This window comes from Neolamprologus brichardi, chromosome 11 (assembly GCF_056152115.1).
Source record: "Neolamprologus brichardi isolate AB-2024 chromosome 11, ASM5615211v1, whole genome shotgun sequence".
In the NCBI taxonomy this organism is placed as follows: domain Eukaryota; kingdom Metazoa; phylum Chordata; class Actinopteri; order Cichliformes; family Cichlidae; genus Neolamprologus; species Neolamprologus brichardi.
In genome coordinates this window covers 11371416-11386201 of record NC_142114.1, presented here as the reverse complement: position 1 = coordinate 11386201, position 14786 = coordinate 11371416, and the positions used below count along the sequence as shown (strand labels likewise).

Below are 14786 nucleotides of genomic sequence, written 5' to 3'. Positions count from 1 at the left end.
TTCCCAATATTGTTGCAGTTAGTTATTGTCAGCTACATTAGATGACCTTCCTGTCTCTGTACACCTGACAAGAGCCGGCTAAACAACAACAACAGCTGTTTATAAGCTCACATTACACCAGCTAATGTTAGGGTTCAAGAGAATCCCACATTCCTGCTGATTTGATTACATTCTTACATAGTATGAGAGCTAATTTGCTAAGTGTCAGAGTCCAACAATATTTCTTGTGTTAACAGCAGGCTAAGAGGCTAAGAGTAGCTAACAGCGCGAAAAACAGTAGCGCTTACCGACTGCTCAGAATATGTTCAATAACGCATCTCAGTATGGCTGTCATCATTTAGAAGTGAGCTTCTCTGACTCAGCGAGCCGTATATTAGAGTCCATTCACAAAGTTTTACAGCCCCTTACAAAGTAAATCAGAGGTGGGGAACTCCAGGCCTCAAGGGCCAGTGTCCTGCAGGTTTTAGATCTCACCCTGGCTCAACACACCTGAATCAAATGATTAGTTCATTACCAGGCTTCTGGAGAACTTCAAGACATGTTGAGGAGGTCATTTAGCCATTTAAATCAGCTGTGTTGGATCAAGGACACGTCTAAAACCTGCATTACACCGGCCCTTGAGGCCTGGAGTTCCCCCACTCCTGGAGTAAATAAAGGTGGAGGTTTCTCGCCCAGCATTGACAGCTGAGGTAAACAGTGGACTGGCAACCTTCAACACATGGGGAAAAGGTCCAGAGCGAATCTGGTTCAAACATAGCAGAAACATGCCGGCTGGCCATGGTTGTTATGGGGTACAGTCTAAATTTCATATTTTTGATCTTTCTGACCTGACTAAAACATGTTTTTCCTACAGCAGCCACAGTAGCTAGGCTTATGCACTTGAATTGGGAGGGGTGAGAAAGCAGACCTCAGTTAATTGATATCTGCAGTCTACTGACATCTAGCATTGAAAATTTTAGACACTGTAACTTTAAGACATGAAGTTCTGGAATTGTCTTTAGAAATGTTTGTTGAATGAATCTTTTCTGAGGGGAAAAAACCAACACTGGTCATTATATTGTCACAGTTATGTCTATGACTCTTCGTAAGATGTATGCACTTAACAGCCTTGAGTACCTCTCCTGACACATTCGGTTGATACCAAAAAGTATATTAAAGCTCAGTAAACAGCTGAATAGGAAGGCTGCTTATTGAGAAACCCTGTCCCTGTTTTTTTTTTTTCTTTAGATTATGTTTGCATTTACACAACTGGTTACATTATGTAACTTATGCTTTATAAATTCCTTGATAGGTCTTAATAATTCTTTTACTCTTACCAAAGTGTAGTCAACAATTCAACAGCCTGTATTAGTGTCTGGTTTATTACTAATACAGGGCAACTAGGGCTCGTCCAATCGTCAGGGCAGACGTTCTTGACTGACATACGAGGGCGTAATCTGGCAGCGCGAGGAGGAGGAGGGGCGGGGTCAGAGATTCACCAGAGCAACCGGCAACAGAATGATTGACACCTCAGCTCTCAGGGCAAGATGAAGGGGTGAAAGTCAGGATGGGGGTGGAGGGAGGTGGAGACAGAAACAGGGGGCATATGAAGCACTAGTGAGGGAAAAAAAAAAATCTGACGGTTTCTTTTCTTATAAGCACGATTTTGTTGCAAATAGTCACCTCTCTCGATTTAAGAAGGTTATTGACAAGATTGTTTATGCAGCGCAGTATGATTCATGTGCTGGAGCATGCAGTGTGACACTAAGCGGATTAACGTTAACTTTATGGAATGATTGCATGAACTGAGAAATAGAACATAATTATCAATCACTCATTAATCAAGAAAAATGAAAGGCGTCTTTAACGTTGAGGACATTGCTCTCTCTGTCTGGCCCTCCCTCTCTCTCCTGCTCACTAGCCCTGCTCTCCTGCTTTCGTTCTGTTGTGTTTAATCAGCCTCTGGTGGACGTAGATATTGATTGAGGGTCAGTAATCTGCTCAGGGTTGGTAGCCTGCCAGGACCAGACAAATATATGTTTGTGTGTGTGTGTGTGTGTGTGTGCTAGTCTGGCATGTATGTTCGCTAAAAGCTGTACCTGATGGGCTATACCCTCCTGTACACACACAAGGCAAGTGGAGCCTATTGTACCCTTTTTGTTAGACTGAGTCAAGCCCCTCCTGAGGAGCTCATTCAAAGCCTCTGAAATCCACGCAGCATCTTGAGCGTGCCTACTGTGTGTTTATATGAGAGAGAGTGTGTGTGTGTTTTCGCTGAAGGGCAGCTGAGATAAAGGCAGGGAACCCAGAGATTGTTATGTTATCACTCTGTTTACATGTGTGTCTTCTGCATAGAAAAAGTGCCACTGTTGTTTTCTCTTGTTGCATGAACTTTCCAAAACTCCAAAGATATTTCTCTTTGATCATGTGTGCATTTGTGCTTGTGTGTGCCAGAATGTTCATTTACTAGAGAAACACATGATTGGTATATTTCAGTGCTTCAGAGAATGATCATGATTCTGCACATGTGTGTGCGTGTATGTTGTTGGTGATCACTCTACGACTGCGTGGGGTGAATCAGTGTTCAAAATGCCTCTCTGTGGGCTTATATCCAAGTTCACAAAGGTGTGTGTGAGTGTGTTTGTGTGTGTGTGTTTATTTTGGTGTACCTTTGGTTGTGTGTGCGTTTTCCCCTGGGCCGGTCCTCGTGCTCTGGTGGACGTTAGCCTGCTAGCTGCCTCCATTCATCAGCTTTATTCACACAACAACAACAAAGCATTGCTGCTCCCCAGATGCAGCCCCCAAAACACACACATACAAAAGCACACACACACACACACACAGACACACACAAACAAGTCCTGCCTACCACAACTACCACCACCCACCGCCACCACCTCGTAACCATTTTTTCCATTGTGTGTTCTTCTCCTCCTCGTTCTCTCCCTCTCTCTCTTCATCATGATAACAACAACCGAGTTGAAGCCTCTTGAAAAACTCACTTTGAATATCAGATTGGCTTTGTGTGTGTGGGCAGGGGATGTTTGGGAAGCTGCTGACATTTTTGGTGAGACAGCTTGCGCGCTACCTTTTGGCACTACCTTTATGGTTTGTGCTCCTGTGAGAATGTGTTTGCATGAAGATGCAAGACTGAAGCTTCACTTAAAGCTATCAAGGGAATGTGTCTGTGTAGTGTGTGGGGCCATTAGGACTCATGGGAGCTGCCAAGATGGTTCTCGTGCCTCACGTTGGTAGGATTTCTGCACAGCAGTGTGTGGATTTGTGTGTGTGTGTGCGTGTGGGTGGATTGTGTGGTTTGAAGTGAAAGGATGAAAGACCTGTCTATGTGACTCGTCCATGAACTCCCCGGGCTTCTTATTGGCACTTTGAACGTACATATGGTTTCTGAAAGTATCACTGGATGTGCACATGTTTCCTCATAAGTTAACATAACCCAGCGACTGAAGTAAACATTTCCATTAATGCACATGTAGCACAAATTCAGAGGGTATTATATTCATATACAGTACAGTAATAATAATAATGCACAGTGAAGTTTTGACCATTCATCCATCCAGTAGGACCAGTGTTTCCCACCTTTTGGAGCCACGGCACATATTTCACAATAGAAAAATCACACGGCACACCACCAAACAAAAAAGTCACAAAAAGTATATTGATAATTTTTCCCCGCACATCAGGTATAGTAGAATTGGCTCGGTTTGTCCCCATTATACCTTTTGTGCTTTCTTCTGACCACTTCTCATGCTAGGGCCTTCATCTGGGTTGGAATTTTCTCCAGGACCCAGGTCAGATTGACTACTTTTTCTTATCAAATTTTTATCTGTTGCTATTACGTGCTGCATTGTCTCGCAGCATGACTATTATGTAATTTCTTCTTCGTCTTCTTCTGTTTTTATGGCAGTTGGCAACCCATTTAATTAGAGCAGGTAGTTGTACTGCCCTCTAGTGGAAGAGAATGTAATTGTTCTGCACGTTACTCCCGCCGATCGCTAAGAGTACTAACCAGGTGGAACCAGATCATCGTGTTAAGAGCCTATTGCACACTGACTGTTTTTTCCAGTGAACAAAAGCAGAAAGCAGTTGATATCTGATTTATGCCGTTGTTACAGTATATTTACTGTGTCCGCTAGTAAATATACTGACCAAGGCTCTGTGAGGATATCAGCGTGCCACCAAGTAGACTTGGAAAAAAGTAGAAAAAAGGAAATTATACTTTTTTGTGATGCTAACATTTTAATCATATTGTGTATATATGTGTCTGTGTGTGTATAGTTTGCACAGGGTGAGTACACTGATGCGACTGACCTGAATTTGATGCCGGTTTGGAGGAACAACGTTACTGGACATGGAGTCGTGGTCAGCATCATTGATGATGGTGAGTCTAACTTTACTGCAACAAACATGTTCATACACGTTATAAATAAAATACATAAAATCTGCATTTGCTGGCAGTCAACATCTAAAAACTAAGGCACATTTGTCTTTTGCAGTATTTACCCTCTTAACGCTTTTAACTCAGTCACTCTGAGTATGCATTGCCTTTGCTTTACACAGTTAGACCAGAAACAAACTTACATTTTTGAAAAAATATATTTCAATTAGAAACTTGCATAATGCAACAATTCTGTGCAATACTTCGGCAAGATGTGTGCAGTGTGCACTAAAAAAAAACAAAAACAAAAGATGTTAAATCGGCAAAGGCTTGTCAGGTTTGGTGTGACAAAGCTCAGCTCTGGCCCTGAGCGGAGAGGGTGAATGATTTATGTTAGTGCCCTCCTCCCCCAAGCCGCTACCACCGCCCTACCACCGTCATCTTCGTCTCAGTCATGCCACAATGAGAATTCATTTCTCTCTGATTGCTTGGATATCTAGCAACAAGGGAAATGAGAGAGCGGCATCTTATGGGCTCATTCATCAAGAACTAATTGAAGCCTCACTAGTCTCAAGTGCTGATAGAGCTGGAGTAGTTGTGTGTGCTGTTTTGTATGTGTGTGTTGAAGTCTTCACCTTTTTTTTCTTCTTCTTCTTTGCATTCAAGTGCCTCTGACTCTGCCCTCTGTGTGTGAAAGTGACTGGGTTTTAAGAAACAATATATCTGTGTGTGTTGATTCGCTGGTATGCATGCATGCATGCATGCAGGAGTGTCAGTTTTTGACTTCAGTGTCTGGTTTTGGGGAAAAAAAGCTTGTGTTGTGGTTAGCCTCTTTAGACAGAAGGCCTTCTCTCTCTTCTGCATCCTTCTGCATACAGACTGTGTCTGTGTGTGTATGTTTGGGTATGGGTGGCACGAGGTGGAGGGTGGCTACAGAATGAGCAAGAAAGCGAGAGAGAAGGAGAAAGAAATTAAATAGAGGAAGGATATAGAGGGAAATGTCAGGAGAAAGCAAGAGCAAAAAGGATTCAGAGTGTGTGTGTGTGTGTGTGTGTGTGTGTGTGTGTGTGTGTGTGTGTGTGTGTGTGTGTGTGTGTGTGTGTGTGTGTGTGTGTGTGTGAGAGACAGAGAGTATTAGACCTGCACCACTGAATCTCCTCTCCTCTGAGGCTATTGTACTCTGCTCCACCTCTCTGTATTGATTCCACTGGGCAAGAGCCCCGCTCCTTTTCCTTTCTCCCTCCCCCTCTCTCTCTCTCTTCCTTCTTTCTTTTTTCCTCTTTTCCTCTTCCCTTTCCCCTTTTTGTTAACTAGGAGGTGACTTTTTCCTTTGGCCACCTTCTTTTCTTCTTCTTCTACTCCTCCTTTTCCTCGTCTCTCTTTCTTTCCCTCCCTTTTGGACATTTTGCCTCTCACAGCTAAAGGATCATGTACACGCTCACCTTTAGCCACCTTTCAATCGATGTCATTGATTTTAATATCACAATGAAATACATTATTTTCTTTGAGTGAAAGCACCCTACCACCCCCTCCTCCACTGTGCTCCTCCTCCATAGCCATCCTTCAGTTCAGTCCTTCTGTTTTAGATGTAATTGGCAATCTGAGACTTGTTTTCTAAAACTGTTGAATCACATTCATAGTGCCACCTTCATTCATATGCTTCCCTTTGTTTGCATGGACGATACCCTTCACTGTTCTCTCTGCATGGCAGCATTAGTTATAGTTTCATCAACTTGCTTTTATAGCTTCATGGACAGTGGGTGATCGTTGAAAAGCTATAAAATAATAAAGACCCTTATTTCTCAACTTTGTGTATGCACACCTTTGAGTGCAACACATTGAATCTGTGAAGATGCAAACTGACCTACAAGGTTGTGACTGTATTGTACAATGCAGGATTGTGAAACTATGTAACATTTACCTATTATTAATTTCAAAGTACTTAACTGATGCTGAGAAGAGAGGTTGTGCTCATCAGCTAATGCTTACACTGCCTCACATGGTTAGCGAGAAGCATCCGTTATTCATGGTGGTATTAGTTAAACAACCTTGAATTAAATACTACTTACAGATGAGGAGAGAGCTATTAGCTCCCCCTATGAAACTTAAAAAAAATATATATGTATATTTCCCAAGTGCTGTTAGACAGAGCAAGGAATTCTTTACACACTTTTCCAAACATCCTAGGTTTATTTTTCTTTGAAAACCCTTCTTTGGCGAATCCCTCCAGATTTGATGGTCTTCTGTCATAAACTTTGATCTTCAGTTCAACAAACAGATTTTTATTGGGATTCAAGTCAGGGGTTTGAGGAGGTCAGTCAATAATTTTCACTTTGGTCCTCTGGAGGTAGTTCTTTACCAGAAGTGACATATGTTAGTCTTCAAACATTTGTCATGTTGGAAGACAAAGCGACCATCCAGACTCAGTTTTGTTGCTGCCTGCATGAGGTTTTCTTTTCAAATCTTCATGTATCCTTGTTGGTGGTTCCTTCCACCCTGATGAGATTCCCAGTTCCAGGAGCATCTCTACAGCATAATACACCCACCACCGTGTTTCACTGTGAACAATGTTCTTTGGGTTGTGTGTCTCTTCCTTCTTTCTCCAAATAAAAGCAACATGTCTGGTCTGTGTCCAAAGAGCACTAGTTTTGTCTCATCCGACCAAAGGATGCACTTCCAGTAAGCATAATCTTTCTCCAGGTTGCCATTAGCGTACTTCAGTCTTGGCTGTTGTTCTGGGGTCTTTAGACACATCTCTCACTAGTTTGCTTTACAGAGTCTTTGAAGTCTTTTGCTTCTGTACTGTGTGGCTTTTTCTGAATTTCTTGATGATACATTTCACTCCAGTTCTTGAAACTTGGAAATGCTGTGATAACTTTGTATATCCATCTCCTGCTTTGCGAGCATCAACAATTCTTTTTCTCTAAACGAATGTCTTCTGTTTTCGGCATTTTTATTCTGTGTATAAATTGGAAGATATCCCTCAGTTTTAACTTGATTTCACAAGCTTTGAGTATAACAGAGTAAAAGAACATAACAGCTCAATAAAAAGGTCCGTTTCTCGAGGGGCTAATAACACTGACTGTGGTAGTTGTTTTTTTTTAAGTGAAATAATTCTGTTCTTTCGTGCAAATAGAAAGAATTTATGCTCTCTAAAGAAAACTAATATTTTTAGAAATGCTATGTTGAAAATCCCTTGCTCTATTAGAAAAGCACTAGGAAAATTTTGTTGGAAAACTGTGCCACATGTTTAACACCAATCCCAGTTACTTTAGGTACAATGGTGCTGGATACCATGCAGTAGTGATATGTCAATCAAAAGGTAGTCAAATTCTAAATCCTACTATGACTTAATGCTTATTTGACTCTAAATGAGACCACGATTCACAGCATGAATAGGATGCTTTATTGAAGAAGACTTGAAAATAGCAATCAATATCATAAACTCATTAGAAAAATATTTCCCAACCTAATAAATCATATGAGAAGAAGAGTCATTTTCTCATCAACATTTAATGTAGTTATTTTTGTCCCCAAACAAGTTCTGAAGAGATTGGATAAAACAGTTTGTTTTCTCTGGTTTTAATACAAAAAAAACCCAAAACTGTTTTGAAAGTTTTGATATTATACAATGGATCTAAAAAAACCAACTATCAAACTACCATACTGTGAGCAGTTTAACATCAGCATGAGACAACTTTTCATTCTACAGAGATCAACATTTTAGACCCGTTGTTTGCCATGTTGTTCATGTTTATCACTTCCTTACTACGTGTGTCTACAACAGTACTCTACATTAAAGCTACTGGTAACTTCAGATGGATGAGTTGATGTACATAAACATACAGGTTGTACATACACAACAGTGTAAAATAGGTGGGATATTTTTCCTTTTTTATAGACTAAAGGTGTACATCTCTGGTAAACACTAGCTATCTGGTTTGTATGGACATGTCCTCAAAGTTCACATAAACAGGGCTCTATAGTTTGAGAAATGAGGCTCTTGGACACTTTTATAGCAGGAATAAAAGACAGCTGTCACACAGTGTGCACTTCAACATAAGCAGCGCTCATTAGCCTGTCATCAACGCATTATGACCGGTGAGTGGGATAAGGATGAAGATTCATCAGAGAAATTACATCCACCCCCCACCCACCTTGTCCCGCCACTACAATGTCCCTGTCACCCAGCTATCAACGCTGGCCTCTGTCCCCCGTGGCCAAGGAGTCCAAAAGCAGACTGCTATCGATCGGTGCTTACGCCATTGTCATTACATGTCATTGGTATACAAGGAGACACAGGACACAAGTTAGACTAGGAGATGGAGATAGAGCAATGAATGAATGAATGGGGGAAGAAAGAAAATAACGAGAATTTAGAAAAAGAAGACTGAATATAGGACTGTTTCTTGCCACATTGATGTGTGAATAGCATAGAAAGAAAAGAAAACCTTTTGAGTATACTTTCTTCTTCTGTAAACATTAATTTGAGCATAACTGCACTCTGGAGCGGATGGAGACATTGTGCAATTTCTTCTTTTTTTCATGTTTTCAGAAGAAACTGCTGTAAGATAAAGGTAGAAATTTGTAGTTCCACCACAAAAAATTGTACCCTGAGGAGTTAATGCAAGCTTCATATAGATGCAGAGCTTTAATTATGTTGTCATTCTCTATGTATTTATCAGGTGATGTAGGAGGTGTGATAAAAGATTTTATGGCTGATTATGAAGGCTTACGTAGCCATTCTAAGAGGCAGGGCTGTGTTTTGTGTCTGATTGACATTGTAAAGTCACACAGTGTGAGTACTATTGAATTGCTGTCTGTTCGTGTTATATATTACTCAAAGGTACAACAAGTACTTTTTGAGGTCACTTAAAGGACTGGATGTTAGTTTTTGACTATAGTAGTGGAAATGGACATCGCTGTTCCACATAATCAGTTTTTATTTATGTGGCTGGAGACTTTAAAAAAACTTTCACTAACTCTGGCTAACAGCAGCTAACAGCAGGAAAAACAGCAGCTAACTGATAGAAAAGTTTGGGATATCCTCAACAATTAACCTTACAAACAGCAGACTAACAGCGTACACTCACTACAGATGAGCGGCGGCCACAGTAGTTTGGCCTACAGTGGCCAATGTAGCGAAGACTATGCGCTTGGATCGGGAAAGGTAACAAAGCAGAATTCAGTTGACTGCAATCTGCAATCTACTGACATACAGTAGGTCACTGAACTGTGCAATTGAATATGCTTTGAATTTTGTGTGCTGTAGACCATTTTTCATCATCTAAAATATAAATAGGGCTTTTGCCATAGTTTTGGTGGGCCTAAAAACCTTTCCTTAGACACCTTTATACATGTAAAAAGGAAGATTCAGAACTATAAAGACTTAATAGTAAAAGTCAAAAACATCCAGTTAAATGCTATGAGCTAATATTGTTATCTTTAGTTACTTAGCTAATATAAAGCCACAAATGTTACAATAAATATGATCAAAGTTAACTATATCTCAGAGCGCTGCTGTCAGTATAAGCCTGTGCTGTACAGTATGTGTTATAGCAATAGGATAGTGTGTTACTAAAGTGCTATGTTAAGCTCTCCTCCTAACCACCATCACCCCACCAAGTCCACCACTGGGCCGTTCCTAGCTGCCAGACTTAACAGGTTCTGTTAAACAAATATTATACGAGTATTCTTTTACATAAGATTGATATTACTTGGTGATCAACAGGTCTGTATGTGGTAAATTCATCACATATCAAGTTTGTACTTATGCCATATTTCCAACATATTTCTTAGTATTTGCATGTATTTGTTACAGTGTAAATTAACCTAACATATTTGCCCTATTCACTGTGTGCCAGCTATTACAGATGCACCCAGTTCCGTGTACAAGATAATAACGCTAATTATCTTTACACTAAGCAACAAAGTCCTCAAAGTATTTAAACAAAGCAGTTGCCAAGCAACACAGAACTACCTGTGCAAGCATATTTATTTTAAAATTAATATATATTAATATATATTAAGCTTTCAACAGCTGTGACTACGCTGTTGAAAGGTATAATTAACTGTCTTTTTACAGGTTGTTTTTTTTTCTTTAGGGTAAACGTCTCCCTGATGAGCTGTTCTTCAGCCCATGTTTTCAACACAGAGGGCCAAAGATTGTGCTCTATAAACTTCAATTTTACAATTTGTGTCTCAGTGTCTTTGCATCACTGTCCATAAATACTTGTATGCTTGTGGTCATGCACTCATGCATTAAGACACACTCCTGGCTTAACTCCAGAGAGTGTCATAAGCCTGTTTGTGCATGTGTGTCTGTAGGGCAGTTTGGTAGAAATGACACTGGCCGGCCATGTAAAAGTGTGTCTGACAGGGGGAGCGACAGAGTCAGCTCTTTTTTTCCCTCCCCGCTCGCCCCCCACTGTTCAATCCATCCAGCTGCTGTCACCACAGGGGAGCAGACAATCTATCAAGGCATCGGGATGCATTCTCCTCACCTGCGCCGCGCCTTTAATGAACAGCCAACATGATCCCGGCTGACAAGCAGGAAATGGATGTAATAAAGATTGTTTCTGCATGCTCTTTGCATCCCTGATAAATCACCTCGCTGTGCAACAGATACGGGAGCCACATGGAAATTTGATTTCACACGGCAAGGGGGAGGAAGAAGAGAGCAGTGGGGGGAAAAGAGAGCTGCTAGTGGCAGGGTCACTCTATTTTATTCCTCTTTTTCTCCAGCGGAGCAGCAGCGCAAGATGTGTGGGGGTTGAATGGAGGGGCAATTCTGTTTTCTTTTTTCTTTTTTTTTTTCTTTAACCATGTTCTTATCCCACAAAAGCTCTGTTAAGCCCCTAACATGCCTCTATTTCTCTAAGTCCATAAACAATATCAGAGAATGTGTAGACCTTTACAGAGGTCTCAGTCATCATAACTCGATGTAATGTTATTGTGTGCACTACAAAGGAAATAAGGAAGAAACCTGAAACTAAAACATTTTATTTGTAAGAAAATAAGAACACTAAGTAAAAAATAAACTACAGTTTTAGTACAATTCAGCTATTATAGTTGATGTATCAGGTGGTATTTCAGACGATAGATATGAGATAGTTGTGATTCCACTGATGAGTATGCATGTGATGATATAGTAATTATGAGGGGTTAAAGTGGGATTTAGCAGGTGGGGGAAACCTTAGATGTAGGTGGCCATGCAGCTGGGACAAAGTTTTAAAATATCAGCTAAATTAACCCATGCTATGAGTTCAGTAGATGTGTTTTCTTTGACAACTTGGCTACTGGCTCTGAGGTTTACTAGTCAGAATTTGACAAGTGCTAAAGAACATCACCAGCTTAAGGTCAAATTCATGATACCTTTCTTTGTAATAATCTCAAACGATGGATGCCACAGTCTGCCGTGCACCAATTCAAATACAATGACAAGAGACTTTATTAGGTAAACCCTGTTAGTTGACCAAAATATCTAATCAGCCAATGACATGGCAGCAAGCAGTGCATTTAGGCCTGCAGACAAGGTAGAGACAAACTGCTGAAGTTCAAACTGAGAATCAGAATGAAGAATGAAGGTGATTTGAGTGACTTTTCGACATGGTTGTTGATGCCAGGGTTTTATTTCAGAAACTCGTGAAACTGCTGAGATTTTCCCACAAAACCATGTCTAGGGTTTACAGAGAATGGTCCAAAAAGAGAAACTATCCAGTGAGCAGCAGTTCTCTGGGTGAAAATGCCTTGTTGAGTACTTAAGAGGAGAATAGCCAGACTGCTTTGAGCTGATAGGAAGGCAATAGTAACTCAAATAACCACTTGTTACATCCGTATTGCATGGAATAACATCTCTGAACAAACAGGATCTTGAACCTTGAAGCAAGTGAAGATCACACCAGGTAACACTCCTGTTCCCTCAGAATAGGAAACCGAGGCTACAGTTCACATAGCTCACTAAAACTGGACAATAAAAGATTGGAAAAACATTGCCTGGCATGATGTATCTCTATTTGTGCTTGAATGGTATTGTAAGAATATGGTGAACTTGAGAACCTGATGTTGGGGGGATATTTTCTTGACACACGTTTGGTCTGTTAGCACCACCTGAGCATTGTTTAAAAACTAGAGCCTACCTGAATTTCTTTTGTTGCTGACTGTTTCTATTCCTTTGTGACCACAGTGTAACAACCTTCCAATGGCTGCTTTCAGCAGGATGAAGGGCCATATCAAAGAGCTCAAATCATGTTAAAGTTGATCTTTGAACATGGCAGTGAGTTCACTGTACTCAAACGGCCTCCACAGTCACCAGATCTCAGTCCAGTACAGCCTCTATAGGAAGTGCTAGAAACGGGAGATTCACATCTTGAGTGTGCAGGCGGCAAATCTGTAGCACGTGCGTGGCACTATTATGTGAGTGCAGACCACTCTCTGATAGGTGCTTAGATCTGTAAGATTTAAGGAAGTTCTGAAGGGAAAAAAAGAGGTCCAAGATGTACCTAATAAAGTGTCAGGTAACTAATAAAGTGACAACTTTCCAGGTAATCTAATGCCCCTTCCTGAGCAGTTCTTACCTTTCAAAATAACTGCTCATCTTCCTCACCTGTCCTGTCTTTCTTACATATTGAATGAGTGATTGTTGCACATTTGTTTTACTGCGCGAAATACAGTCAGAGTACCTTAAGCTAACAGTTAAAACTGAATGCAAATTTGTGATTTAATTGTTGAACTGTTTCAAACATTGCATTAGGAATTTTTAAAAACGTAGTTAATGTTCGTGCCATTCTCTCGCACTGCCTAGATGGTGAAGTAAGGGCACCAGAACGCAATGTTATTCTCTGCGTGCATGAACACCACAGATGAGAAGGAAGAAATGAATAGAATAGCCTAGTCTGTTTTGTTAGCTGTGAACACATATAAAGCACACCGTGGCCAGCTGCCATATCCACAGTATATGACTACCAGTTGATATTGCTTCTATATAGTTTGAGAGCAGATTTAACTGGAGATGCGACCAGTTATATTAAATTAAACTCATCAGATATTTGATAAAATATAGATGATCAAAGGGAGCAAATACCAATCTGCAGAAGGGGTTCTAGCAAACATTCACTCACATGCCTTACTGTCCAAAAGTCAGCGTAGCAGCCTTCTAACAGAACAGCATTTGTATTGTAGAGTACAGGGAGTGTGAGAGAAATGAAGGGGGTGAAGAAAAGAAAATAATGATTAGAGCTGGGGAGAAATAATAGTGGGGGAGCAGGCGAAATACATGGGGAATGGAATATAGGAGAATAAAGGGAGAGTGAGATTGAGATAGGGAGAGGATGGAAAGGGGAAAGTGTGAGATAGGGAGTGGGGTGAGGGGATGTAGATATGGGGGGTGGGTGAGTAATTTATGATTTAATCTAATGCAGTCTGGACCTGCTGTAAGTCACGCAGACCTCAGCTGGGAAAGCAAGGGAGGGAGCGATGAAGAAATTGAGAAAGAGACATTAACCTTTCCTTGAAGCGAGTGTGGAACTGTTTTATCCGGCCACCAGCGACTCTTGTAAACCTTTTCTCCTCTCCAGCTCCACCTTCTGCGCCCTCTGATTTTACCAACTGCTTCTTTAGACTGAGTTTCCAAAGCGGGTTATGTAATCACGATCACCTTTGGTTCCACAAAGTATGAATCAGAATATACACTTACAGCTGATTCTGTTATTTCACTAAGGTGATATGACATTCTAATGACTGAGACCAATAATCTGATGATGGGTGTTTCTTTTGCACAGGAAGTGATGCCTGCATGTCTTCTAATGTGGTTTAAAACTCCAGAGACTGTGATAGAAAAAGTAGAGAAACTCAAACTTCATCAGCGAAAATAAAGCCCAAGGAAAAAGCTGTCAGAAAGCCGCCTACACTGCTCGACTGATGAGTTATTACTGAGAAGCAGGAAAGTAAAGGCCAGAAAGATGCAGAGAAACTCTATTAGAAAATGGGAAATTTAAGGTTTACAGCACTTCACATCAGTATGTCCTCCACAAAGTCCTTCTGTAGCTTAGTATGACGTAACAAAAGTCGATGCAACACAGCCTTCTTTAGGAATCAGTTGTTGCTATAGGCAATGCCGCTGGCATTTTGGGCTGTTTTTTGTACTTCTTAAAAAAATGAAATAAGGTTTTGGTTTGATTTTCTGAGATCGCAAATGTGTCACACAGTCACATAAATTTTTGGGTTGTGAAATAACCTTGAGTCGATCTGATTGGCAGCAAATATCGGTGGATGACTTTAACTGGACTCACAAGGGAGTTTGAGTGAATTATCACAAATAATCAGCATCATCAATAACCAGCTGCTGCCCCTGGCATTGCTGCTGGCACTAGAGAAGAAAAAACATGATTTTGGTTGCAGTATCTTAGATCAT

The 14786-nt window shown here is 40.7% G+C and overlaps 1 protein-coding gene across 1 annotated transcript in view; it reads left to right on the top strand.

Moving 5' to 3' along the window:
• LOC102794715 (furin-like protease kpc-1) overlaps positions 1–14786 on the top strand; it is a 201978-nt gene that overhangs the window by 46255 nt on the left and 140937 nt on the right. Inside the window, exon 6 of the mRNA XM_035909559.2 lies at positions 4276–4378. Coding sequence (XP_035765452.2) covers positions 4276–4378 — 103 coding nt within the window. The remainder of the gene's footprint in view (positions 1–4275; positions 4379–14786) is intronic.